Source organism: Vipera ursinii (assembly GCF_947247035.1).
Source record: "Vipera ursinii genome assembly, chromosome: 1".
Classification (NCBI taxonomy): domain Eukaryota; kingdom Metazoa; phylum Chordata; class Lepidosauria; order Squamata; family Viperidae; genus Vipera; species Vipera ursinii.
This window is the reverse complement of record NC_139512.1, coordinates 273,294,835-273,317,655: the sequence shown is the minus strand read 5'-3', so window position 1 is coordinate 273,317,655 and position 22,821 is coordinate 273,294,835. Positions and strand designations below refer to the sequence as shown.

Genomic DNA, 22,821 nt, shown 5'->3' with positions numbered 1-22,821 from the left:
TAAACGTTCGGTAAATTTGGAAGCGTTTAAAGGATTTCAGGCATCTGAGGGTCAAAACTCAGGAGACTGCCAACACTTTTCCAGACTAACACATTGTATTAAAAAACATCAGCTTTCCTCAGCTATAGCTACAGGGGTTTAAGGAATGAAACAAATTTATTCCTCTCAAACTGGGTTCCAAATATGGGGAGGGGAGTTTAAAAAACAAATAGGGTGTCTTAAACTTTGCAGAACTTAAGGTGATGTAATAAGCTGTCAAAATAGCCTTGGGAGACATAGCCAAGAGAACAGTCTGATAAACAAAATTTGAGTCCAGAGGATTAATGGGGTGCAATAAGTGTCTTAGAAGAGACTTTTCCTAGTTCTCTGGAAAGGAAAGGTAAGGAAGAGAGGAAGTGTTTTCACTTTCAAACTTACAAGATGTTACTGCAACCTTAGAATAAGGGTAGTCTTGGTTTTGGTTTCTTGTCTGAACTACCTTACAAACTGCTAAGCCAGGGATCTCCAAACTTGGCAATTTTAAGACTTGTGGACTTCAACTCCCAGAATTCCCCAGTCAGCATGGAGGGCAGAGAAATACTGGGAGTTGAAGAGCACAAGTCTTAAAGTTGCCAAGTTTGGAGACCCCTGTGTTAAGCAATTACAAAAAGTCCATGACTTTTTGCCCAATCTCCTCTGCTAATAACATGATGGAAGCAGCCAATCCTCCTGTGATTTTCAAAGGGAAATTACTGCCTGCTCTTATATGAGGAAGCAATGCTTACCTTTAACACCAAAAGTAGGTCCTTGAGAAGGCTGTCTCAGGCAGGCAAAAGAATTTATTTTAAGGTGGGCTGTCAGTGCTTGGACCAAGCCAATCGTCACAGTGCTCTTCCCTTCCCCAAGAGGTGTCGGTGTAATCCTAACAAAATAAGATGATAAGTCACATTCCATCAATAGGTTTGCTGGCTCTAGCCTAAATAAGGATATTTCAATCAATAATGATATTTTACCATTCTTATGTAAAAATCATCCAGGCAGAAACATATGCCAATCATAGAATAAAACAGAAAGAATATAATCTAGGATGTTATATAAATTAGACAATTAGTTCTGATAATTAATCATATTAGACCTTTAATATGAGACATATTAAAGGTGTGAACAGGGATATACCAATGCATCTATACCTCCTACCCAAATTACTGTTTTATATTATAAGTTATTATTTTAGCAAAATAAATTGTCAATAAACTTAGAGAGAGCTTGGGAAGGATTCCATGGATGAGAATCCTCAAGGGGAAAACAACTCAAGAAGCTTGGGAAATTTTGAAAAGTGAGATTATAAAAGCCCAGTCTAGCACAATACCAACAAAGAAGAAAAATAACAGCTCTCAAAAGAAACCAGCATGGCTGCATGAAGAACTCTCTGATAAATTGAAAGACAAAAAGGACAAGTATAAAAAGTGGAAAGAGGGGCACATAACTAAGCCTGAATATCAGGAAATAGCCCGAGCCTGCAAAGATGAAGTGAGGAAAGCTAAGGCTCAAAATGAACTAAGACTTGCGACAAAAGTCAAAAATAACAAAAAAAGCTTCTTTCAACATGTAAAAAACAAGAAAAAAAGTTAAGGAAACAATTAGTCCATTAGTGGGAGAAAGTGGCAAGAAGCTGACAAGCAACAGGGAGAAAGCAGAACTATTTAACTTGTTTTTTGCATCCATCTTTACACAAAGGAGAAAAACAGTCCAACCTATCAAAAACAGTACTGTAAAAAACAGATTAGAAACACAAGTTAAGATAGGCAAGAAAAGGGTAAGTGAGGCTGGAGCGTGCAGACTTCAGTCAGGTCTGTCAGCATGGTGGCAGGTGGGAGTGCCAGGGAAATGCCACTTTGTAGGACAGAAGTACTTGCAAGTCCTGCCCCAGCTATGGTGAGGAGCAGCAACTGCCTCTGTGCCCAGGGGGTGAGGAGAAGGAAACAGAGGGGCGCGGTGGCTGGGCTGCCTTCTGGCCCACTGGATTTGGGGTTTTCCTTTGATTGCAAGCTGGGGTGGGCCAGCCCCTCGCTGTCTCCAGGGTAGCCCTGGGCCAAATTTAAATACCCCATGGACACGTTATCCCCTCTTCCTCCTTTTGTCTTTGATGTAGCTGCAACTGACTCCTTCCTCAGGCTGTGCGCAGCTTCTGGAAGCGCCAATCAGCTGGAGCCTGGTGCAGATCCTGGGTGCTCAGCGGAGCTCCGGCAACAGTGCCACTCCAGCTGGCTCTCCCACAGACCTGTGCTGGGTTGTCGCCGCTTCAGCTCATCCCGCTACAAACCTATCGTAAGAGTACCACCTGCCAGGTGTTGACATACCACCAGTGGTACGTGTACCATGGTAGAAAAGCCCTGGACTAGATGACCTCCAAGGTCCCTTCCAACATTATTGTTTTTATTGTTGTTGTTATTATTATTATACACTAAATCACAACATCAGTAAGATAGGATTTCTCAAGTTTTGCAGTGCTACGATCCACTACAATTCCCTATAGGACTGAACTTTATCATCATTCTGATATTCCCAAGAATCTGCTCTAAATAATAACATTTAACTAAAGCTTAAAACCCTAAGACCCGCAGAAATGCAGTGATTTTGAAATGCAAGGCTAGCTTGGAAAAAAAAATCTTCCATACAATAAATCTCTTTGAGCTGCATGGCATTTCTTGATAATAAAACATTAGAAACTTGGATGATTGAGAACATATGGAAAAACAGCTTGATAACCTTCTTGAGTGTGAACAGTGAAGACATGAGGGTTAAAACTTTTCTTTATTTAATTTCTCCTTTTTAAACATAGTTGATATGGTACACAAATAATAAAGTCAGTGTTAAAAGCATTACCATTTGAGAGATATTATGTGCAATCAAAATTCAGCGGCAATATTTTGGCTTTAGAATTGGCTGAGTGACAAAGAATTGAGGCCTTTGAACTATGGTGCTGGAGAAGACTCCTGCGAGTCCCTTGGACTGTGAGGCGTTCAAACCGGTCAGTCCTAGTGGAGATCAACCCTGACTGCTCTTTAGAAGGCCTGATCCTCAAGTTGAAACTGAAATACTTTGGCCACTTAATGAGAAGGAAGGACTCATTGGAGAAGAGCCTGATGCTGGGAAAGATTGAGGACAAGAGAATGAGGTGGCTGGATGGAGTCACTGAAGCAGTAGGCGTGAGCTTAAATGGACTCCAGAAGATGGTAGAGGACAGGAAGGCCTGGAGGAACGTTGTCCATGGGGTTGCAATGGGTTGGACACGAGTTTGCAACTAACGACAACAACAACAAAATCAATGTTGTGCCTAGGGGTTTCTGAAGTGATGGTCACTAGCTTCAAAATGGCAGGCACCATTAGCTGATCAAAACTCTGCCTCTGTTTATCATGTGAATATATTATAAAGAGTGGTGATTCAATGACCTGGTGACATCCACCACTTTAAAGAGGTGACCTTGCTGCTAATGCCTTTCTACCATCTGACTGAATAAGAAGAGGCATATGTATAATAAAAAAAATCTCATGCATAAATCTCAATTATGCACAACATTCTATTATAAATGATTAAATAGAAGTTAAATTCTTCAATGGGTACCTAAGCTGAAGACCTGTTTTTCTCACGGTCTACTAAGGCCAGGTTGTCAACAGAGCCGGATATCCGTAATATGACTGGAATATAGTTTTTGGGGTCCTCAGTTTTAATGAAATGTTGCTTTATGATTTATGTTTTGCATGGTGAATTGTGCAGACACAAGACTGAGCTGGACAGGTGAGTAAATTCATTTAATCAATAAACCCCCGTATTTTCAGAATCATTAGAGCAAATGTACAAATTCATATTTTTACTGCTCTGCCTGGATATGCCAGCTGTCCAGAAAGCCTGGAGATGCTCCTGTTTGGGCTCTGGTTTTGTCTCCGCATGCAAAAAAATGATTCCCTTTAGATGTAGTCCACATTTTCCTTACCCTTATGCCTAGAGAAGAGGGCTTCTTCAGGCAGAGCAATAAGAATGTGAGCTTTTGCTGTGATGTTATTTGTTCAACAAATTAACTAGTTGTCAAGAACTAAATCAAACAGAGCTCAATACAATAGTAGCACACCCAGTATTCCTTACTACAGCCCCTCAAATTTCTGGTCTGTATGATCTTAAAATGATATTTTAATTCAATATATTTTACTGGTGTGAAAGGAAGTTGCATCAATCATATGCTAACAGTGCTGCAATATTGTCTTTTTTTTTAACAATTAACCATTTTCGGTGTATACAATTAATTTCACAAGTTCCCTATAAATAGTCTTAATTCATCCCCCAAAGGGAAGTATAGGATTTTTCCAGTTTCCAATGCTCCATGGCAATATTTTGAGATTTTGAAAAATTGCAGTCCGGAGACCTTATTCGTCATCCACATCCATCCTGCTGAAACTGTTCCTTGCAGAAGATTGTGAAATATAAACAAGTAAATTCCTCCCCTTGTTTTCCTTCTCTACAAAATCATTTCACTGTCTTCACAATTTCTTAACGAAGCCAATATTTATGCTGTGTGCCATTTTCATGAAACTGTCCAGAAGAAAAAGATAAGATGTGCTTCTTTAATACTTCTCGGTTTGAAAAGGATGCTCTTTTACAACATCCTCTGTGGGGGGAAAAAACTATCTCGATCAAACTAGACCCAGGGTCAGCAACCTTAAACACTCAAAGAGCCACCTGGACCTGTTTCCCAGAAGAAGAAAAAACACTGGGAGCTGTAAAATGCACGCGCGCATGTGCACACACATGGGGGGGGAACTTGATTGAAGAGTTTAATTAAAAAATAATAGAGGCTGCTGTGCATGAGTTCTCTCTCTCTCTCTCTGATCTTCTGCTCACCTGGCAAGCTGGCTTCACGCTGTTCTCAGACAAGCTGACACACATTGTTATTGGGCTGGCTCTCCTGCCCTTGAGGGCTGCTGCTTCCTGTGGAGACACAGCAAAGGCAGGAACCCCACCCAATAAGTTTGTCAGCTTCTTGGAGTATGTTATTGTCAAGTTGTTATTGTCATACACAGAGAGGGGGGGAGAGAGAAGGGAAGCACAAGTGCCTCTCTCTGTCTCTGTCTCTCTCTCTGCAAACTGGGAGTCACAGGAAAAGGCTGAAAGAGCCGCATGCGGCTCCAGAGCCGCGGGTTGTTGACCCATGAACTAGACAAAGATGATCCTCTCTAAAAGATAAACTACTTAAAAAATTTATCCAGTTCCTCCAACCAATTATTAATGTGGCCACCAATGAGAAGAAACCAAGGGGGCAAATGGCAATACATGCATTATAATGTGGCTGCACACATTATGTTTCAAACATGGAATCATTGCTAAATATGAAATTTCTGAAATTATATCACAGTATGTTATTGTCAAGTTGTCATAATCGTGGCCTATTATGAAACCAATTATTAGTATTTTCCTTTTGAAATATAAAAGATTAAAGCTGGCTTGCACAAAAGTGCCAGACTCAATTTGGCTAAGATTAGTGTACATCAGTTTAATATATAGCACAGCATAACTGACTATAAATATTCAGTTCCCCTCCTCAAATTTCTGTTAAAACACAATTTACATCTTTTGTGATTTCAGTGCATTCAAAGATATACAAATATTCAGATTCAAATTTAAGAGTTTAATGAATGAATCTCTGAAGCAAACTAGATTCTTTTCAAAATCATCAAACCTAAGTTTGAACTGAATTTTTTGTCTATTCCAAAAATCCAACTAATTAATTTCCAAATGAGAATTAAAATGGAACTGCATCATGTAAGACATTTTGTCAGCTTTGTCACACACTAAAGCAGGGATCGCCAATCTTTCTGGGATGATGGCCCAGTAGGAAAGGGAGGGGCAGGCACCTTTATGCGTGCATGTGTGCACATGCCAAGGTGGCTGCATGTGTATCTGAACAAATGGACGTTCCACAAGTGAGGATGCTAGCGCTAGCGCACGACTCGGCTAGTGCTGGTGAAAGAGTTGCAGCTCAACTAGCACCAGCAAGAGGCTCGCAGCTCAGCTGGTGCTGGCACAAGGGGAGGTGCGCGTGTGCACTGGCCAGCCATTCACGCAGCCCGGTGTCCCAAGAGACCACAACCCAGTACTGGGCCGCTGCCCATAGGTTGGGGACCTCTGCACTAAAATATGGTCAGAATTTAATCCATCTTGGCTAAGAAGGATCTTTTATATTTAAAAAAAATACTAAAATAAAAATAATCCAGATATTTATTTTCATTAGCTAATATCAATCTAAATGTTAAGAATTTGTTCATTCTTTGGTTGCATGCTGAGACACACTGAAATTATTATTCATAGTCAATGTTCCAAAATGCGGATCTATATTATTTAAAATAATTAAATTTCACTCATAACCATGTCCATGTTTATACCTATCTAGCTATCAATCAATCAGACATAATTTTATGCTGCTTCCATCATTTACTCCCAGCAGTTTTGATGTTCTGATTCTTTTAAAATATTATTTCATTAATCATTTCAGAATTATAAATCACAACACATGAAAGACATATAAAGAGAATTAAGAGTTGAAAGAAATAAGTAAACATATAATGTCATAAAGGTTGTAGTTTTCCAATATATCCTTAATTACTAAAAAGTAATAAAAATGAGTGCAATACAGGCATATCTCAGGGACACTGTGGGTTCAGTTCCAGACTACCACAATAAAGCAAATATCACAGTAAAATGAGTCACACAAATGTTTTGGTTTCCCAGGGCATATAAAAGTTATGTTTACACTATACTGTAGCTTACTAAGTGTGCAATAGCATTAGCTCTAAAAAAACCCACAATGTACATACCTTAATTAAATATATATATATATATATATATATATATATATATATATATATATATATATATATATATATATATATATATATATTATTGCTAAAAACAATGCTAATCATTGTCTGACCTCCAGTGAGTCATAATCTTTTTGCTGATGAAAGAGAAGCACAATAAAGCAAAGTGCAACAAAACAAGGTATGCCTGCATGTTTCCCCTTTATTTTTAAGGCAGTGTATAAATAGTCACCTATCTTCTATTTCATAAACTTATAATAGGAAATTTAAGGCTGAGTTTGAACCTTTTAAAAAAATTGTAGGAAAGATAAAGCTTTTAAAAGTACTAATATGATGCAGAGAGTAAAGTGATAAAAATGAGTGCACATACTAAGACTCTTTTGATGAGCCAAGAAGTTTGGGAGAGGAGGATGTATGTAGAAAGAAAAAGTTGTTTTCTTATGTGACAAAACGCTTATGGAAATTAGCAATGCTTATCTAACAGAATTAGACCTGCCTTCTCTAGGATGGCATTGTTCAGATATGTTAAACATCCGGTCCCATAATTCCTATGTAAAGAGGAATTGTTTCTATTTTGGTGTAAAAAACACTGAATACCACAAATTTGCACTGCAATCAGTGCATTTCTGCAGAACAGATTTCAAAACTACCCAAGCAATTCATCTGGGGCATCTCTTTTATCAGCTAGAGAAAATTCAAGTTAAAAACCAAACAAAACTAAATTACATTTTCATTCACATCGTTCCTACTCTATTTCTAAGAGAAAACGCTTGCCAAGATATGCTACATTTAACTGCTTAAATCTGTGATACTTTAGCAAACGCAGTGAAATAAGTAGTTTATTTAAGGTATGTGACATTGGGGATTACATTTTCATTCCCAGGGATATACGAGCATTCATGCAGAAGTGAGCCAAAAGCGGTAACTCCTATTGCATGACCTCCTAAAGACTCAAGCTAGAAATCCACCTCTAATTAGAAACATATTTCCCTGAACTACAGAAACTTTGCAAAAAGTACAGCTGTAGGCTGTAAGCTACATTTGCTTTGGGTAAAAGATGCAATCAGAAATATTTTTTTTATCTTTTAAAAGACCTGAATATTTTGTCTACCATTATTTAACAACAACAATAAAAACCCACGCTATGTAACAATTTTGTGAGCTCAGAAAAATCAATGTTTTCCGGTAGTCTGAATTTCACAATAAGGCCAAAGGAACCAAGTTGCAGGAGCCTCGTATTGGTAGGAGATTTATCCAGTTCCTATCTCTCAGCACAACTTATCTGGTGATCTCTTGATGTTGAAAAGGGAACATTCTGTAAATGTAACATTTTACAGTTGCATTCTGAACCAAAGAGGACAGTTTAAAGAGAACATAAAAGGAAAAAAAAGAAGTACACAGGTAGTTCTCACTTAACGACCAATCACTTAGTGACTGTTCGAAGTTATGATGGACCCCTGAAAAGGTTGTTGTTGTTAGCTGCGAAGTCGTGTCCGACCCATCGCGACCCTATGGACAACGTTCTTCTAGGCCTTCCTGTCCTCTACCATCTTCTGGAGTCCATCTAGGCTCACGCCTACTGCTTCAGTGACTCCATCCAGCCACCTCATTCTCTGTCGTCCCCTTCTTCTCTTGCCCTCAATCTTTCCCAGCATTAAGCTCTTCTCCAGTGAGTCCAGTGAGCCCCTTCATGGATTACTGCCTTGTCGTGGCGAAGGGGCTTGCGTAATTCAATGAAGCTATGAGCTATACCGTGCAGGGCCACCCAAGACGGAAAGGTCATAGCAGAGAGTTCTGACAAAACGTGATCCACTGGAGAAGGAAATGGCAACCCACTCCAGTATCTTTGCCATGAAAACCCTATGGACAGTATCTGAAAAGGTACTCATGACCTAATTTTGAAGTTCTAATACCCGCTCCCTACAATCATATGATTGCACTCTGGATTCTTGGCAACTGGCTCACTTTCACAGTGAGCTGTACTTTCACAGCTGTTTGCAGCGAACCGCAATCACCTGATTTCATTTTTTAATGTTTTCTATTGCATTCACTGCCACAAAAAAGGTTGCAAAATCAGGCACGGTCACGCAATCACCCACTTAATGGCCGCAATGACTTATGACTGCAATTCCAGGCTCAATTACGGTCGTAAATCAAGGACTACCTGTAATACTATACTGGATTCCTGGGATGGGCGGTTAAGAATAGCCTTGATGAACGGAAGGAAGAGCCACAACCAAGATGAAGGTTAGACAAAAGAAATGTGAGTCTGAGGAAGAAATGTAATTTGAAAAACTTCATCCTCCCTAGTTCTCTCGGACAACAAGTGGGTGGAAGAGTGTCCATTCAGACTTCCAAGAATGACATCAGGGCTTTCCAGTTAAAGCAGACTAGGAAACTAAAGTTATAAATGCTAATACCTCACTACTTTTATTATAAAGTTTTAGTAAATCTGAATGCGCTTCCCCTCCCCTTATCTTGAACAATAACTTGTTCCTCAGGGTTATTATTACTGTCCATTATAATTCCACACAAAACAGTCAAGTGATCATAGATAATTCATTCCCCTCCCCCCCCGCCAACGAACGTCTAGAAGTGGCTGCAGATAGTTGCGTGTTATACTCCACTGATTGCTGTTAAAGAGCTAGATAGAATTTTGGAAGATTCTGCAATATTCTAAAAGGAAAACGTGCACACTTTGGTGCCATCTACTGTTTATCTGAGTTTATGCAGCCCTGGTCTGGTAGCCCATCACAAATTACCGGTAAGTGTGACATGGCAAAAATTGTCCTTATTGCTAAAGGCAACGTTCATGCAAGAAGGAGCACCTACTAGAAAATGAAAGTTAGAATGTGTTGAAAAATTAAGCATATTTATATATTTATTGGATTTATGTGCTATCTCATCCAGAGACACCCACACACTTACAGTAGCCCACTGCAAGATAGGCAGCAAATAAATGTAACAAATAAATAATAACAAATATAAACATAAAGCCATGTAGCAATGGGCCTTCATAATAAATAATAATAATAATAATAATAATAATAATAATAATAATAATAATAATAATAATAATAATAATAATAATAATAATAATAATTTAATTTCTATACCGCCCTTCTCCCGAAGGCCTCAGGGCGGTGTACAGGGCAATAAATACAATAAAATACAATATACAAACGTTAAAAAAGAATTAAATAAGTAGCCCAATTACAATAAAATTAATAAAATATAATATTAAAATACCCCCAAACCCATCAGACCAGGCCGGCGTGTTCAAATAAATAAGTTTTTAGGTCCCGGCGGAAGGAGCGAAGGTCAGGAGCCATCCGTAGCTCAACCGGTAAATGGTTCCAAAGGTCTGGCGCGCCCACAGAGAACGCCCTCCCCCTGGGGGCCGCCAGTCGACACTCTTTGACCGATGGCACCGTGAGGAGGCCCTCTCCGTGGGAGCGCACTGGACGAAGGGAAGTTGATGCCGGCAGCAGGTGCTCCCGTAGGTAATCCAGACCCATAATCACAGCAGTGAGACAGGACAGGAGGTCGAGTAGTTGAAAACAAAGGAAAACAATAAAAGATGCATCTCTGGCATGGAGTCCAAATTCTCAAAGCAGAGCTATGTAGCATGTGTTGCTAATTACGTGGGTGACTGGAACCAAAGTAAGCTCTAAGTTAATAAGTAGTGCAAAGAACCTATAGATAACTGGGGACATTTAAAATGAACATAAATATCCATTAATGTAGGCTCTTTATTTCTTACATAACATTTGTATGGCTTGATTTGTAAAAGAGGCAGATTAGGTCCTCACATCATGACCCAAGCTTCTGCTTTGGCAGAGCTGATCAGAGCAATCGCAGTAATCTGTAATTACTGTTGTTTCAGTGAGAGGTAATTTTGTCTTTCCCTTCCAGAATTGCTACTCAGAGAACTTGCAGTTAACATATAAGGAACGGTTGCTGGAATTGGGTATGTCTAGTTTAATGAAGAGAAGGACAAGGGGTGACATGATAGCAGTATTCCAGTATCTCAGGGGCTGCCACAAAGAAGAGGGAGTCAAGCTATTTTCAAAGCACCTGAAGGCAGGACAAGAAGCAATGGATGGAAACTAATCAAGGAGAAAAGCAAACTAGAACTAAGGAGAAACTTCCTGACAGTTAGAACAATTAATCAGTGGAACAACCTGCCTCCAGAAGCTGTGAACACTCCAACATTGGAAGTTTTTAAGAAGAGTTTGGACAACCATTTGTCTGAAATGGTATAGGGCAGTGATGGCGAACCTTTTACAGACCGAGTGCCCAAACTGCAACCCAAAACCCACTTATGTATCATCGGGTGCTGGGGGGGCGTGGCCCATTGGGTGGGTGTGGCCCATTGGGTAGGTGTGGCTGTGGTGGTAACAGCAGACTGGGTGGGACTCAATCAATCAATTCCAAATTTGCGAGATTTTTTTTCCCCGCAAGAAGTTGAAATTTATTGATTGATCAAACCTTTTTTTTTTTTGCACATGGTGGCGGAGGCTTAAAGTGAAAAGGTTTTATAAAACCCAGCTGAAAGCCTAGGACTGGGGTGACGGCATGCGCTCCCACAGAGAGGCGCCTGTGCCATAGTTTCACCACCACAGGTATAGGGTTTCCTGCATGAGCAGGGGAGGTTGGACTAGAAGACCTCTAAGGAACCTTTCCAACTTTATTATTATTGTTATTATTATTAGTTGTAAGTAGAAAATTTGACGTCTGCTTTGAAGACCAAGCATGGCACGGTGGTTAAAGTGTTGGACTAGTGCCAGGGAGACTTGGGTTCTAGTATGTCCTAAATTCAATGGATGATTTTGGGCCAGTACCTCACAGGGGTATTGTTGTGAGTAAAAATGGAAAGTGGAGCTCCACAGTATTTATGCCTTCTTAAGCTGCTAAACAAAAGGCGGACACACAAATAAATAATAAATGTGAATGGTGGCAACCATTCTTCTCAGATAAATGAAAGACATACAAGGCTGTTCAGGATAACTCACAGACATTAATAATGCACGAGAAAGAGGAAAGAAAAATGTTTTAAATGTTGCAGATGGGACCATCTTCTTTAATAAATGAAAATACAAGCTGCATTTTATTATCTAAACAAGAGTAAGGGGAATACGTTTATTAAACTATTTCTTACCCAGCAACCAGTACATAGTTTCCATCTGGCTGATCTTTTAACCTTTCCAACAGAGAAAGACGTACTTTGGCTTTGGTTTGGCCATAGATTTCAATTTCTTCTGTGAGCAATCCTATCTCTTTGGCAAGAATTTGGATAGGTTTTGGAGCCTGTCCCCTGGAAATTTCAATATCACTGCAAAAGCAAACAAATTAAAAATATGTATGAATACTTGGGTGGATATACAATAGGCCACAGAGAACTTACACTTTTAGGACACTTAAATCTTTGAAATCATCTTCTACCTTCAGTTTACCTTTGTGCAAATGATTTTGGGGGAAGCTCTTTGTGCTCCAGGAATGTTGAAGAAACAATATATTGAGTTGCTAAAGAAGTCATTTCCTGTGGCTGAATTCTGAAGCTAACTACATAGGTGTGTAATTTGCCTCTTCTCTCTCAACTTATCACTGCTGGAAGATAGAAAATTTTCAGTGGACTTCCTTTACATGTAAGCTTGGTTTCTCTGAGCCATTGAGAAAAACATACAATGTTCCTCGTCTTTTGTTTTGGAATCATGACCTAATTTGCTCCATCCTTTACTGACAGCCTTTAGATACTTGAAGGAAGCTATTTTGTCTCCCTGTAATGTGCTTTTTAGAAGGGACGCGGTGACTCAGTGGGTTAGGACGCTGAGCTTGTCGATCAGAAGGTCGGCAGTTTGGCGGGTCGAATCCTGAGTGCCGCGTAACAGAGTGAGTGCCTGTTACTCATCCCAGCTTCTGCCAACCTAGCAGTTCGAAAGCACGTAAAAAATGCAAGTAGAAAAATAGGGACCACTACAGTGGGAACGTAACAGCGTTCCGTGCTCTATTCCTATTGCCAGGGACCTGGTGGCTCAGTGGGTTAGGACGCTGAGCTTGTCGATCAGATGGCTGGCAGTTTGGCGGGTCGAATCCTGAGTGCTGCATAACAGAGTGAACGCCTGTTACTTGTCCCAGCTTCTGCCAACCTAGCAGTTCGAAAGCACTGAAAAATGCAAGTCGAAAAATAGGGACCACTACGGTGGGAAGATAACAGCGTTCTCTTCGGCTTTGAAATGGAGACGAGCACTGGCCCCTAGAGTTGGAAACGACTAGCATGCATGTGCGGGGGAACCTTTACCTTTACCTTTTATTCCTATTGACACTGGCATTAGTCTAACCTGAAAGACATAGTTTTAATATGCAACTTTCTCACTGCACTATCCTGTTCTGAGGAAGAGAGTGAAGATCAATGCAAAATGAGCCCCCAGTCACTTGACATATGAGAAAGTGTGCTAGATGTTGCTATGGTTGCTATTGTTGTTATCCGTGGCCAATCGAGATTTAGACAAAGGAAGATAGGGAGCTGCCATCACCTAATTAGATTACTGGTCTGTGTAGCCCATGTGACTGACACTGGCCGCATGCTTCTAAGGTTTCAGGCAGGAATTCTGAAGACTGAACTTGGGACCTACTGCATGTAGACCATGTACTCTTTCCCTGAGCTTCCTCCATCCAACCATGAAGGTCCTGCACCACAGCCTGAATCCTGAGACAAGAAGAACCGAAGAGAGGCATCAGCCCAAAATCAGACTTCCCCAAATTGAGATTCACAGAGAGCGTATTCCACAAAATTCCCTGAAGAATGACATTTCTTTTTTTTATACCATAAGTCTGTTTATCTCTTTATCAATGCAGACCAGGGGATTATTCCTTTCAATCAGTCCAGGAATTAGGCAAACCTGGAATGTAGAAATCTAGTCAAAGCTTCAGACGTGCTCCAGACATGTTGGAGCAAATGTTTCTATTTTCAGATATCCTACACTTCAGCCCAACTCTGCTTGACTAAACCATCCTCAAGCATTTTTCACATTCCAGCCACATGGGCTCCTGTTTATAATCAAGCAAAAGAGTTTGTCTGGAAATTATCACAAATATGCAGTTCTCATTCATAAGAGCAAAATCTCCCTCAAGTTGAGCTTGAATCCTGGTGAGTTTACGAAATGTCCATGTAGTTTTCTTTGTGACAGTATGGAAGCAATTTGGTATTGAGCTCTTCTTCTAATTATCCAACCTAATATGTAGTCCTGGGATTTTTCTAGCGATTCCAATTAAAGTAATAACCAGACTCAATTCTATAGCTTTTTAAAGATTACTTGGAGTTTGATACGTGCTGGCCAGTCCACATTCACAAAAAATACAATTTTGCCAGATTAAAAACGGAACGCAACTACTAATGACTTGACTAATGCCATCTTGTCTGCCTTAAAGTTTTGTTTCAGCAGAATAAATCTTGCAGTCCTTAAGAGAAAAGGCTAAATCAAATTAGAAAAAAATTGAACAAAACAAATCATACTCAAGTTTTAGCAAATGTTTTGCTTTAATACATAGAAACCTTCTGGAAAACAATTTCATACATGGTTCTTACCTTGGAACAGGTGAAATGGGCTGTAGATTCAAGCAACTGAGATTCCATTCCTTAGGTTGCTGGGCTGCTATCTGTAGCTCGCTGAGTTTTATCAAGTTCTTTCAAGAGGAAGAGAGACAAAATTACTTTGCTTTAGTACAGTTGCAATCTATCATTTCAATCTCACTTTTGGGGATTCGTGCTTCCAGAGACTATTTTTTTTCTTTGCAGCTGGAGGATATGAAAGGTATTTTATTGGGGAAGAAGCCTGAAGTAAGAAGGACTCACTTGTACCCTTCAGATCTGTTCCACTTGCCTGCTGACTTTTATAATCACTTTGAAATTTGAGGCACTTTGGCACGTTTTCATTTTACACATATATTTTTGTCACCCTGTTTCATGTTATTACTATTCCTCAGCGCATAGTGTTAAGTCTCAGCACAGAAAAAAAAGGCTTAATACCGTATTTTCCGGCGTATAAGACGACTGGGCGTATAAGACGACCCCCTACATTTCCTGTTAAATTATAGGGTTTGGGCTATACTCGCCGTATAAGACTACCCCTCTTCCAACGCACACCAAATAAAAATTAAAAAACATCAGATTTGGTAATTTTAATTCAAATGCTTATGACATGCAGGTACTTAGTAGGAAAACTGTCACTTATAAACATAAGGCTGTTTGTCATCAAACATGTAAACATAAAACAGTGCAAGTGGATTAAACCTAATAATAATAATAATAATAATAATAATAATAATAATAATAATAATAATAATAATAAGAAGAAGAAGAAGAAGAAGAAGAAGAAGAAGAAGAAGTTGGAAGGGACCTTGGAGGTCATCTAGTCCAACCCCCTGCTAAGGCAGGAAACCCTATACCATTTCACACAAATGGCTGTCCAGTCTCTTCTTAAAAACTTCCAGTGTTGGAACATTCACCACTTCTGGAGGCAGGTTGTTCCACTGGTTAATTGTTCTAACTGTCAGGAAGTTTCTCCTTAGTTCTAGGTTGCTTCTCTCCTTGACTAGTTTCCATCCATTGCTTCTTGTCCTGCTTTCAGGTGCCTTGGAGAATAGCTTGGCTCCCTCTTCTTTGTGGCAGCCCCTGAGATATTGGATCACTGCTATCGTGTCACCCCTCACCCTTCTCTTCGTTAAACTACACATACCCAATTCCAGTAACCCTTTTCCTATTTTCCTAATTTACTTTTTCACTTTTCCTAATTCACTCTAAAGCTTTCCCTGCGCAGAGCCTTAAGTAACCCCAGCTGCCTGCAATTAGTGCAGGTTCACATCCCATCAGGCTCAAGGTTGAGTCAGCCTTCCATCATTCCGAGGTAGGTAAAATGAGGGCTCAGATTGTTGAGAGCAATAAGCTGACTTTGTAATAATGCTGCTTGTGGGGGGGTGAAAGCTCTAATAGGCAGGCATATACATAGAATGAAGGCTATTGCTAAGCACATTGATTTGTGCTTTAAATTGTAAGCCGCCCTGAGTCTTCGGAGAAGGGTGGGATATAAATGGGATTAAAGAAAAGACCAAATGGGAGATCCGCTCCAGGTTTTCCAGCCAGCCCGCCCAGTTCCTGAGTCAAATGTGTCCTTAGAGCTAAGCTGCTGCTCTGCTACGCATTCCCCACCTGCCTTTCAAATTGCTCTTGCATTCCCCACCTGCCTACAGCTGCTCTTCAACTTTAGAAGGAAAAAAGCCCAGACCTCAGCCTGTAAAAAATCACAGACTGCAGCTTCTACTCCAATTGGTCCCGCTTTCCCTGCGCAGACTAAATGGAAGATCCGCTCCAGGTTTTCCAGCCAGCCCTGTCCCTAAAGTTTCAGCACCCGGCGTATAAGACGACCCCTGACTTTTGAGAAGATTTTCATGGGTTAAAAAGTAGTCTTATACGCTGGAATCTACTGTACCATTGTAAGCTTGGTAATGCGTCTGGGGGAAAAGATACAAAAAGAATGTTGTAAAAAAATTGCACATGTGCAGAAGTTATTGCTGGCACCCGAACACATAAGAGACAAATTCAGATCATGAATATTTTATTAATATTTATAACCCTAACCCGAGTTTGGATATGTTTCTTTCCTTTCCTTCCATGCTGGTTGAATGTTTGAACTGTGAACCTGGACTACATCTGTCTTTTGTTGTGTTCCTGTTACATAAAGAGTCACCACGGGACTTACTAACCTGCATGCATATTGCCAATGCCAGATGTTCTACAGCCTCACCTAGATTGCAATCATTGCCTCTTGTTGGATGTCCACGAAAAGCATTCTGTCCTGAAAATGAAAAACAATTGCACCCATGAATCCAGCAGCCTCTTCTTGTGGGAAGATCTTTGGAAAAATGCTGCAAGAAGATAATTGACACCATTAGCTAAGCTACTGCTGAGCAAAGGTGCCATATGAAAGCATAGAAACGCATCAACATGCAAATAAATAGGTAAAAGACAAATAGACAAAAGTGGGCTGAAATATTTATTTATTTATTTTATTGGATTTATATACCGCCCTTCTCCTGAAGGACTCGGGGCGGTGTACAGGGCAATTAAAACACAATATACAGCACATAATATACAAAAATTAAAATAAATTAAACCAAATAGCCCAAGCAATAAAACACGTTCTAAAATTTAAAATTTAAAATCTAAAACCCCAATCCCTCAGTCCAGGCAGGCAAGTTCAAATAACCAAGTCTTCAGGTCGCAGCGAAAAGAGCGAAGGTCGGGAGCCATCCGGAGCTCAACAGGAAGCTGGTTCCAGAGGGCAGGCGCGCCCACAGAGAATGCTCTCCCCCTGGGGGCCGCCAGTTGACATTCCCTGACCAACGGCACCCTGAGGAGTCCCTCTCTATGGGAGCGCACAGGACGATGGGAAGTTAACGCCGGCAAAAGGTACTCCCGTAAATAATCCGGGACCATGCCATTTAGGGCTTTATAGGTCATCACCAGCACCTTGAATCTTGAATATATAATTATTGCAAAAGTAAAGGTCTTTTTCAGAGTAGAAGTGCCAATTGATAGCATGTATCACAAAGCAGTGATGACTTCTCATATATAAGTTTTTTTTCAGCCAACTAACAGTGACAACAAACCATCAGATGCTGACAAATTCACATAAAGTTTTGCATGATTTAATCCTGCAGAGATGATCGGGAAGAATCGGGAGAAACCTGTAGGCTTACAAGCAAATTATGCCTTTTGTTGGCACTTCAGAATCACCTCACTTAATTCCTGGTTGCTTAGCAGCCATTCAAAGTTATGATGGACCCAGTTCTGGAGTTCTGATAGCTGCACACATCCCCATGGTCACATGACTGCATTTTGGGTGCTTGGCAACTGGCTCCATTTTATGGCTGCTTGGAGGGTTTCCCTCCCCCCCGATCATGTGACTGCAATTTATAATGCTTTTTTGCTGGTTTCCTACCTTTTCTGTCAGTTTCCAGTAATAATACCCATACGAATACACTTGCATCAATCGACAACTGTGGCGTTTGCTTAATAACTGCCACATAAAAATCATAAAATCAGGTCTGGTCATGTAGGTGTCTTAGCTTATGGCCATCAAGACTTACAACAGAAACTCCAGGCTTCATAAGTCAAGGACTATCTGTACCTGCTTCTCCTGCTACAGAAAGCGGTAATCAAAACAGACACGGTGCAACTGTGGTAACATGCTCTGGAGCAGGGGTAGGCAACCTCGGCTCTTTTATGACTCGTGGACTTCAACTCCCAGAATTCCTGAGTCAGCATAGCTGACTCAGGAATTCTGGGAGTTGAAGTCCACGAGTCATAAAAGAGCCGAGGTTGCCTACCCCTGCTCTGGAGGACTGAACAAATATATTGTGTGACATACTTTTTCTGAATGCTTTGCACAGCTGCACTAAATGCCATTACTGTAATATGAGTACCTTCTGTGCTTTTACAATTTCTCCCTCCTGCTACCTTAACAGTTACAATTAAACTGGAAGCTTTTAGAGGGCCTCTGAAGCAAAATAAATCCTCTCATCCGTGGGTCCCACCCAAATTCTCATCACCACCAGCAAGACTTTTACTTGGAAGAGTAACCCAATAATTTCTCCAGCCTTCTCCAACTCAATTGGATTAAAACTCAATTGGGATTACAAAACACAAACCTCCTGTCTGTCATTAGGTTGGAACTGTCCCTAACAAGTTTCAAAAAGAAGTTATGGCGTTCCTTGGAAGCCTCCTGTTACAAAAAGGCTAAATAGTGCAACTTTCATCAGGGTGACAAATAAGTTTTGGATAAAGGAATTATTTCCAGTGTTGTCATGAAATAATTTAAAATGTGCCATAGTGCGGGTATATTTTCCCTTCTTTCTGCCATGTATTAATTCAGTAACTGAGCACTATCTAGTTTATTTGCAAAATACATAGGTGATACATGGAGTATAGATATAGATATATAGAATCACTGCAGTTGTTAAATTAGTAACCCAGTTGTTAAGTGAAACTGGTTTTACCCATTGACTTTGCTCATCAGAAGGTCACAAAAAGAGAACATACGACCCTGGGACACTGCAACTGTCATAAATATAAATATATATAAATATAAATCAGTTGCCAAGCATCTGAATTTTGATCACATGATTATGGAGATGCGGCAATGGTCGTAAGTGTGAAAAATGATCATAAGTTACTTTTTTTCAGTGCCATTGTAACTTTGAATGGTCACTAAGCGAACTGCTGTAAGTCGATGACTGGCTGTTTATGTCGAATGGATGAGAGTCAGTTTTCCTGCTTTGTCCTATTGATAACTCCTTTTAATTAAACCATAATTAAGCACAATGGTCCGGGAATGGATGGGGAGGAACAGGCTTCAACTCAACCCAGACAAGACTGAATGGCTGTACATACCGGCATGCCAGGATATTCAGAGTATTCCATCCCTTAATATTGGGGGTGAGTTATTGCCCCCCGTAGATAGGGCCCGCAACCTGGGTGTCCTCCTAGATTCACAGCTCTCCTTAGACGATCACATAGGAGCTGTGACCAGGGGGGCTTTCACTCGGGTTCGCCTGGTGCGCCAGCTACGACCCTATCTGGACCTGGATGCCTTGCGTACAGTCACCCATGCACTTGTGACCTCTCGTCTTGACTACTGCAACTCTCTTTACATGGGGCTGCCCTTGAGAACCACTCGGAAGCTTCAGCTGGTACAGAGTGCAGCTGCACGAACACTTTTGGGGGCTTCCCGATACTCCCATATTACACCTCTCCTCCGTGAGCTGCACTGGCTTCCAGTTGCCTTCCGAGTGAAATTCAAGGTGCTAGTGATGACATACAAAGCCCTACATGGCATGGGTCCGGATTACCTACGGGAGCACCTACTGCCAGCGTCAACACCCCTCCGTCCTGTGCGCTCCCACAGAGAGGGCCTCCTCAGGGTGCCACCGGTCAGAGAATGCCGGCTGGTGGCCCCCAGGGGGAGAGCATTCTCGGTGGGTGCGCCAACCCTTTGGAACTGCTTGCCAACCGAAATCCGGATAGCCCCCGACCTTCGCACCTTCCGGCGTGACTTAAAGACCTACCTATTCCAGCAAGCCGGCCTGGCCTGATAGATTTTGGGGTTTCATTTGTTTTACTATTGCTTTACTGTATACTTACCTTGCCCTGTACACCGCCCCGAGTCCTTCGGGAGAAGGGCGGTATATAAAACAAACAAATAAATAAATAAATATAAACTAGTATCTCCAATGAGGTGCCCAGAAGTCTTCTTTGTTCTCTCTCAGGATCTTCAAGTTATATATACAATTACAGAAATAAAATATCCATATACAATATTTTTAAATGGTGGAAAGACATACCTGCAAGTATATAGCTTTTTCCTGTCTCCCTCCATGATGCCAGAAATCTCCTAGAAGAAACATACTTATCTGCCTCACTTCACTTCCGACCACCATCCCTCTGATCCGTGTCCCAGTCCTCTTCAAGTTCGGAAATATGAAGTTGTGACTCAGTGAAACTTGTTGCCATGAAATTTAATTGAAAACTGGCAATCTTAATATTGAAAAATGACACAGCTTCATATTTAGAAGAAAGCAGGGTGTAAGTACTCCAAGTGAAAAATGCATGGATAGCAAAGGATTCACTAAGGGGTAGTAATGTTGCTTAATGTAGGATTCTAGCTATAGAAGCTACTAGGACTATGCAATACTTTGGACATTAAAATAGAAAATAGGTTGCATGAACCACTTGATTGTAGCTCCTTACACTAAAAGCATCTTTCTTTAGTGCTATATAGGTAGTCCTTGACTTACAACGGTAATGAAGCCTGTTCATTACGCTTATAACTCATGATGGTTATAAAGCAGATAATCATGTGACTGACCCCTTTTTTACGATCTTTGCTGCAGCAGTCTGGTCAAGCAAATCACATGGTTATTAAGTGAAACCACAGTCATTAAGTGAACACTGCAGTCATTAAGTGGACCCATTGTTCACTATGGTATGTTTTTGCCAAAAATTGGAAGGGCTGGTTTTCAGCAAAAAACGTCGTAAATCGTGGTCATGTGACATTGCAAACAGCCATAAATGCAGGCCAGTGACAAAATGCTTGGAGAGGCAGTTGCTGGAACTTCAGAATGGGTCATAAGTAATTCTTGGGGGGAGGGTATGTCATAACTTCTAAGTAATTGGTCATAAGTCAAGGACTACTTGTAGTTGCAGTCATCAATTCCAACCACCCAATTTAGAAAAAAAGAATCTGCAGCCTTAACAGATGCTTACTTGAGTACCTGCATGCTCCAAGCATCTCTAGCTAGCTTCATCTGCCTTTTTTAGTCCCCTATGACTTAAATATCACTAGATCATAGTTTGTTTAAGTTTTGATGACAAAGCCATAAAGGAGCCATGAAGAAGATTATAGCTTGAGCACTAAACACTCAAGAAAGTGGAGGGGGGGAAGCTATCAAAAGGCTTTCATTGTGTTCACACTCTGTTCTTCAAGACTGGTCTTCTGGAAAATGTCAGTTTAGATTAGAAGTGGCGAACGGTTTGGTGGAAGTTAAAACTCTGCCTACCTTAGCTATAAATTGATGACTGTCACAATGAAACCGTGCTAGGGTATCAGCCAGAACAATAAGAAAGAAGAGAGGCCAAATCTGATTCTTTCCTCCCCCTTGCCTAAATGTCTGTGCTTCTTCAGATTATTTGACTTGGCTTCATATAACTGTTTTTATCAGTGCAGAGATAACATGTAATTGAGTTTCAGAATTCGCCCTGATTGGAAACTGGATCTGATGCCAGGAGGAACAGAGTGGAGCATTCTTGTAGCTGAGACTGTATGAATGGAGTACACTGAAAAATGTGTCTGAAGGCATGAGGAGAATCTATCTGTAGCATCTCATTCCTTTTCACTTGCAAACTATGCTGTTCTAGGGGAAAGGTACTCTGTGCCCTGAATTAAGTTCCTCCATCATGCAGTTGCTCAACAACATGCGACAGTGCATCTCATTATTTTTATTACTATTCTAATTTTATCCTGCCTTTTTATCTGTATAAGGTGGCAAACATATCTAATACTCCTCCCTCCTCCTATTTTCCACACAACAACAACTCTGTGGGGTGGATTGGGCTGAGATAGAGTGATTGGCCCAAAGTCAGCCTGCTGGCTTCCATGTCTTAGGGAGGCCTAGAACTCACAGGCCCCTGGTTTCTAGGTCAGCACCTTAGTTGCTATACCAAGCTGGCTCTGTATTATGACACTGAAATTTAATTAGTCAGGGATGCCAGTAACAAATAAAGGCAAGAACCATTTTGCTGAAGTAATACTAAGCTAGGACTGTCCATAGGATTTTTCTGTATCAGTCAAAGGAAGATTAATTTTTCTGTCCTTTATCTTAAATTTCAAGATGTAAGAGCATTTTTTGGTCATTAAAAAAATTAATTCCTGCAGGCTTTAAGCCTTAGCACCCATTTACTGTATACCTCCAAAGAAACTCACCCCATAAAGTATCTTGTGAACAATCCACAGTAGTGATTTCAGGATTTTTCCAAGCCTCTGAGATCTCTTTAGGTTTGGTGCTGCCCACGACCATCATATCAGCATCAGGAAGCTAAGATGGATAAAAGAACATACACTTGATTATATTATGGGATATATCTGGAAAGACAAACTGCTATGTTTAATCTGCTATAATCAGAAAATACCTAATTGAGAAATGAGTATGCAGATATGGGCTGTATATGTATAAACTAAGCATCCGTAGTTGAAAATTGTTTTAATGAATCCTAACAGTAACACTTCACTTAATTATCCTATCTCCTTCCTGAAACTATGTAAAACAGTCTTGGGGAAAAGGAGAAATGAGAGCAAATAGCTATGTTCCAACTCTGAACCTTGCTGAATGTTGGTTTTCTTTTATAAATGAATTAAA

The 22,821-nt window shown here is 40.5% G+C and overlaps 1 protein-coding gene across 1 annotated transcript in view; it reads right to left on the bottom strand.

Moving 5' to 3' along the window:
• Positions 1-22,821, bottom strand: part of MTHFD1L (methylenetetrahydrofolate dehydrogenase (NADP+ dependent) 1 like) — a 146,263-nt gene that overhangs the window by 91,627 nt on the left and 31,815 nt on the right. Inside the window, exons 8-12 of the mRNA XM_083348729.1 lie at positions 22,389-22,500; positions 16,612-16,703; positions 14,438-14,535; positions 12,011-12,184; positions 765-901 (exon numbers count right to left, since the gene is read on the bottom strand). Of these exons, the coding sequence (XP_083204855.1) occupies positions 765-901; positions 12,011-12,184; positions 14,438-14,535; positions 16,612-16,703; positions 22,389-22,500 (613 nt within the window). The remainder of the gene's footprint in view (positions 1-764; positions 902-12,010; positions 12,185-14,437; positions 14,536-16,611; positions 16,704-22,388; positions 22,501-22,821) is intronic.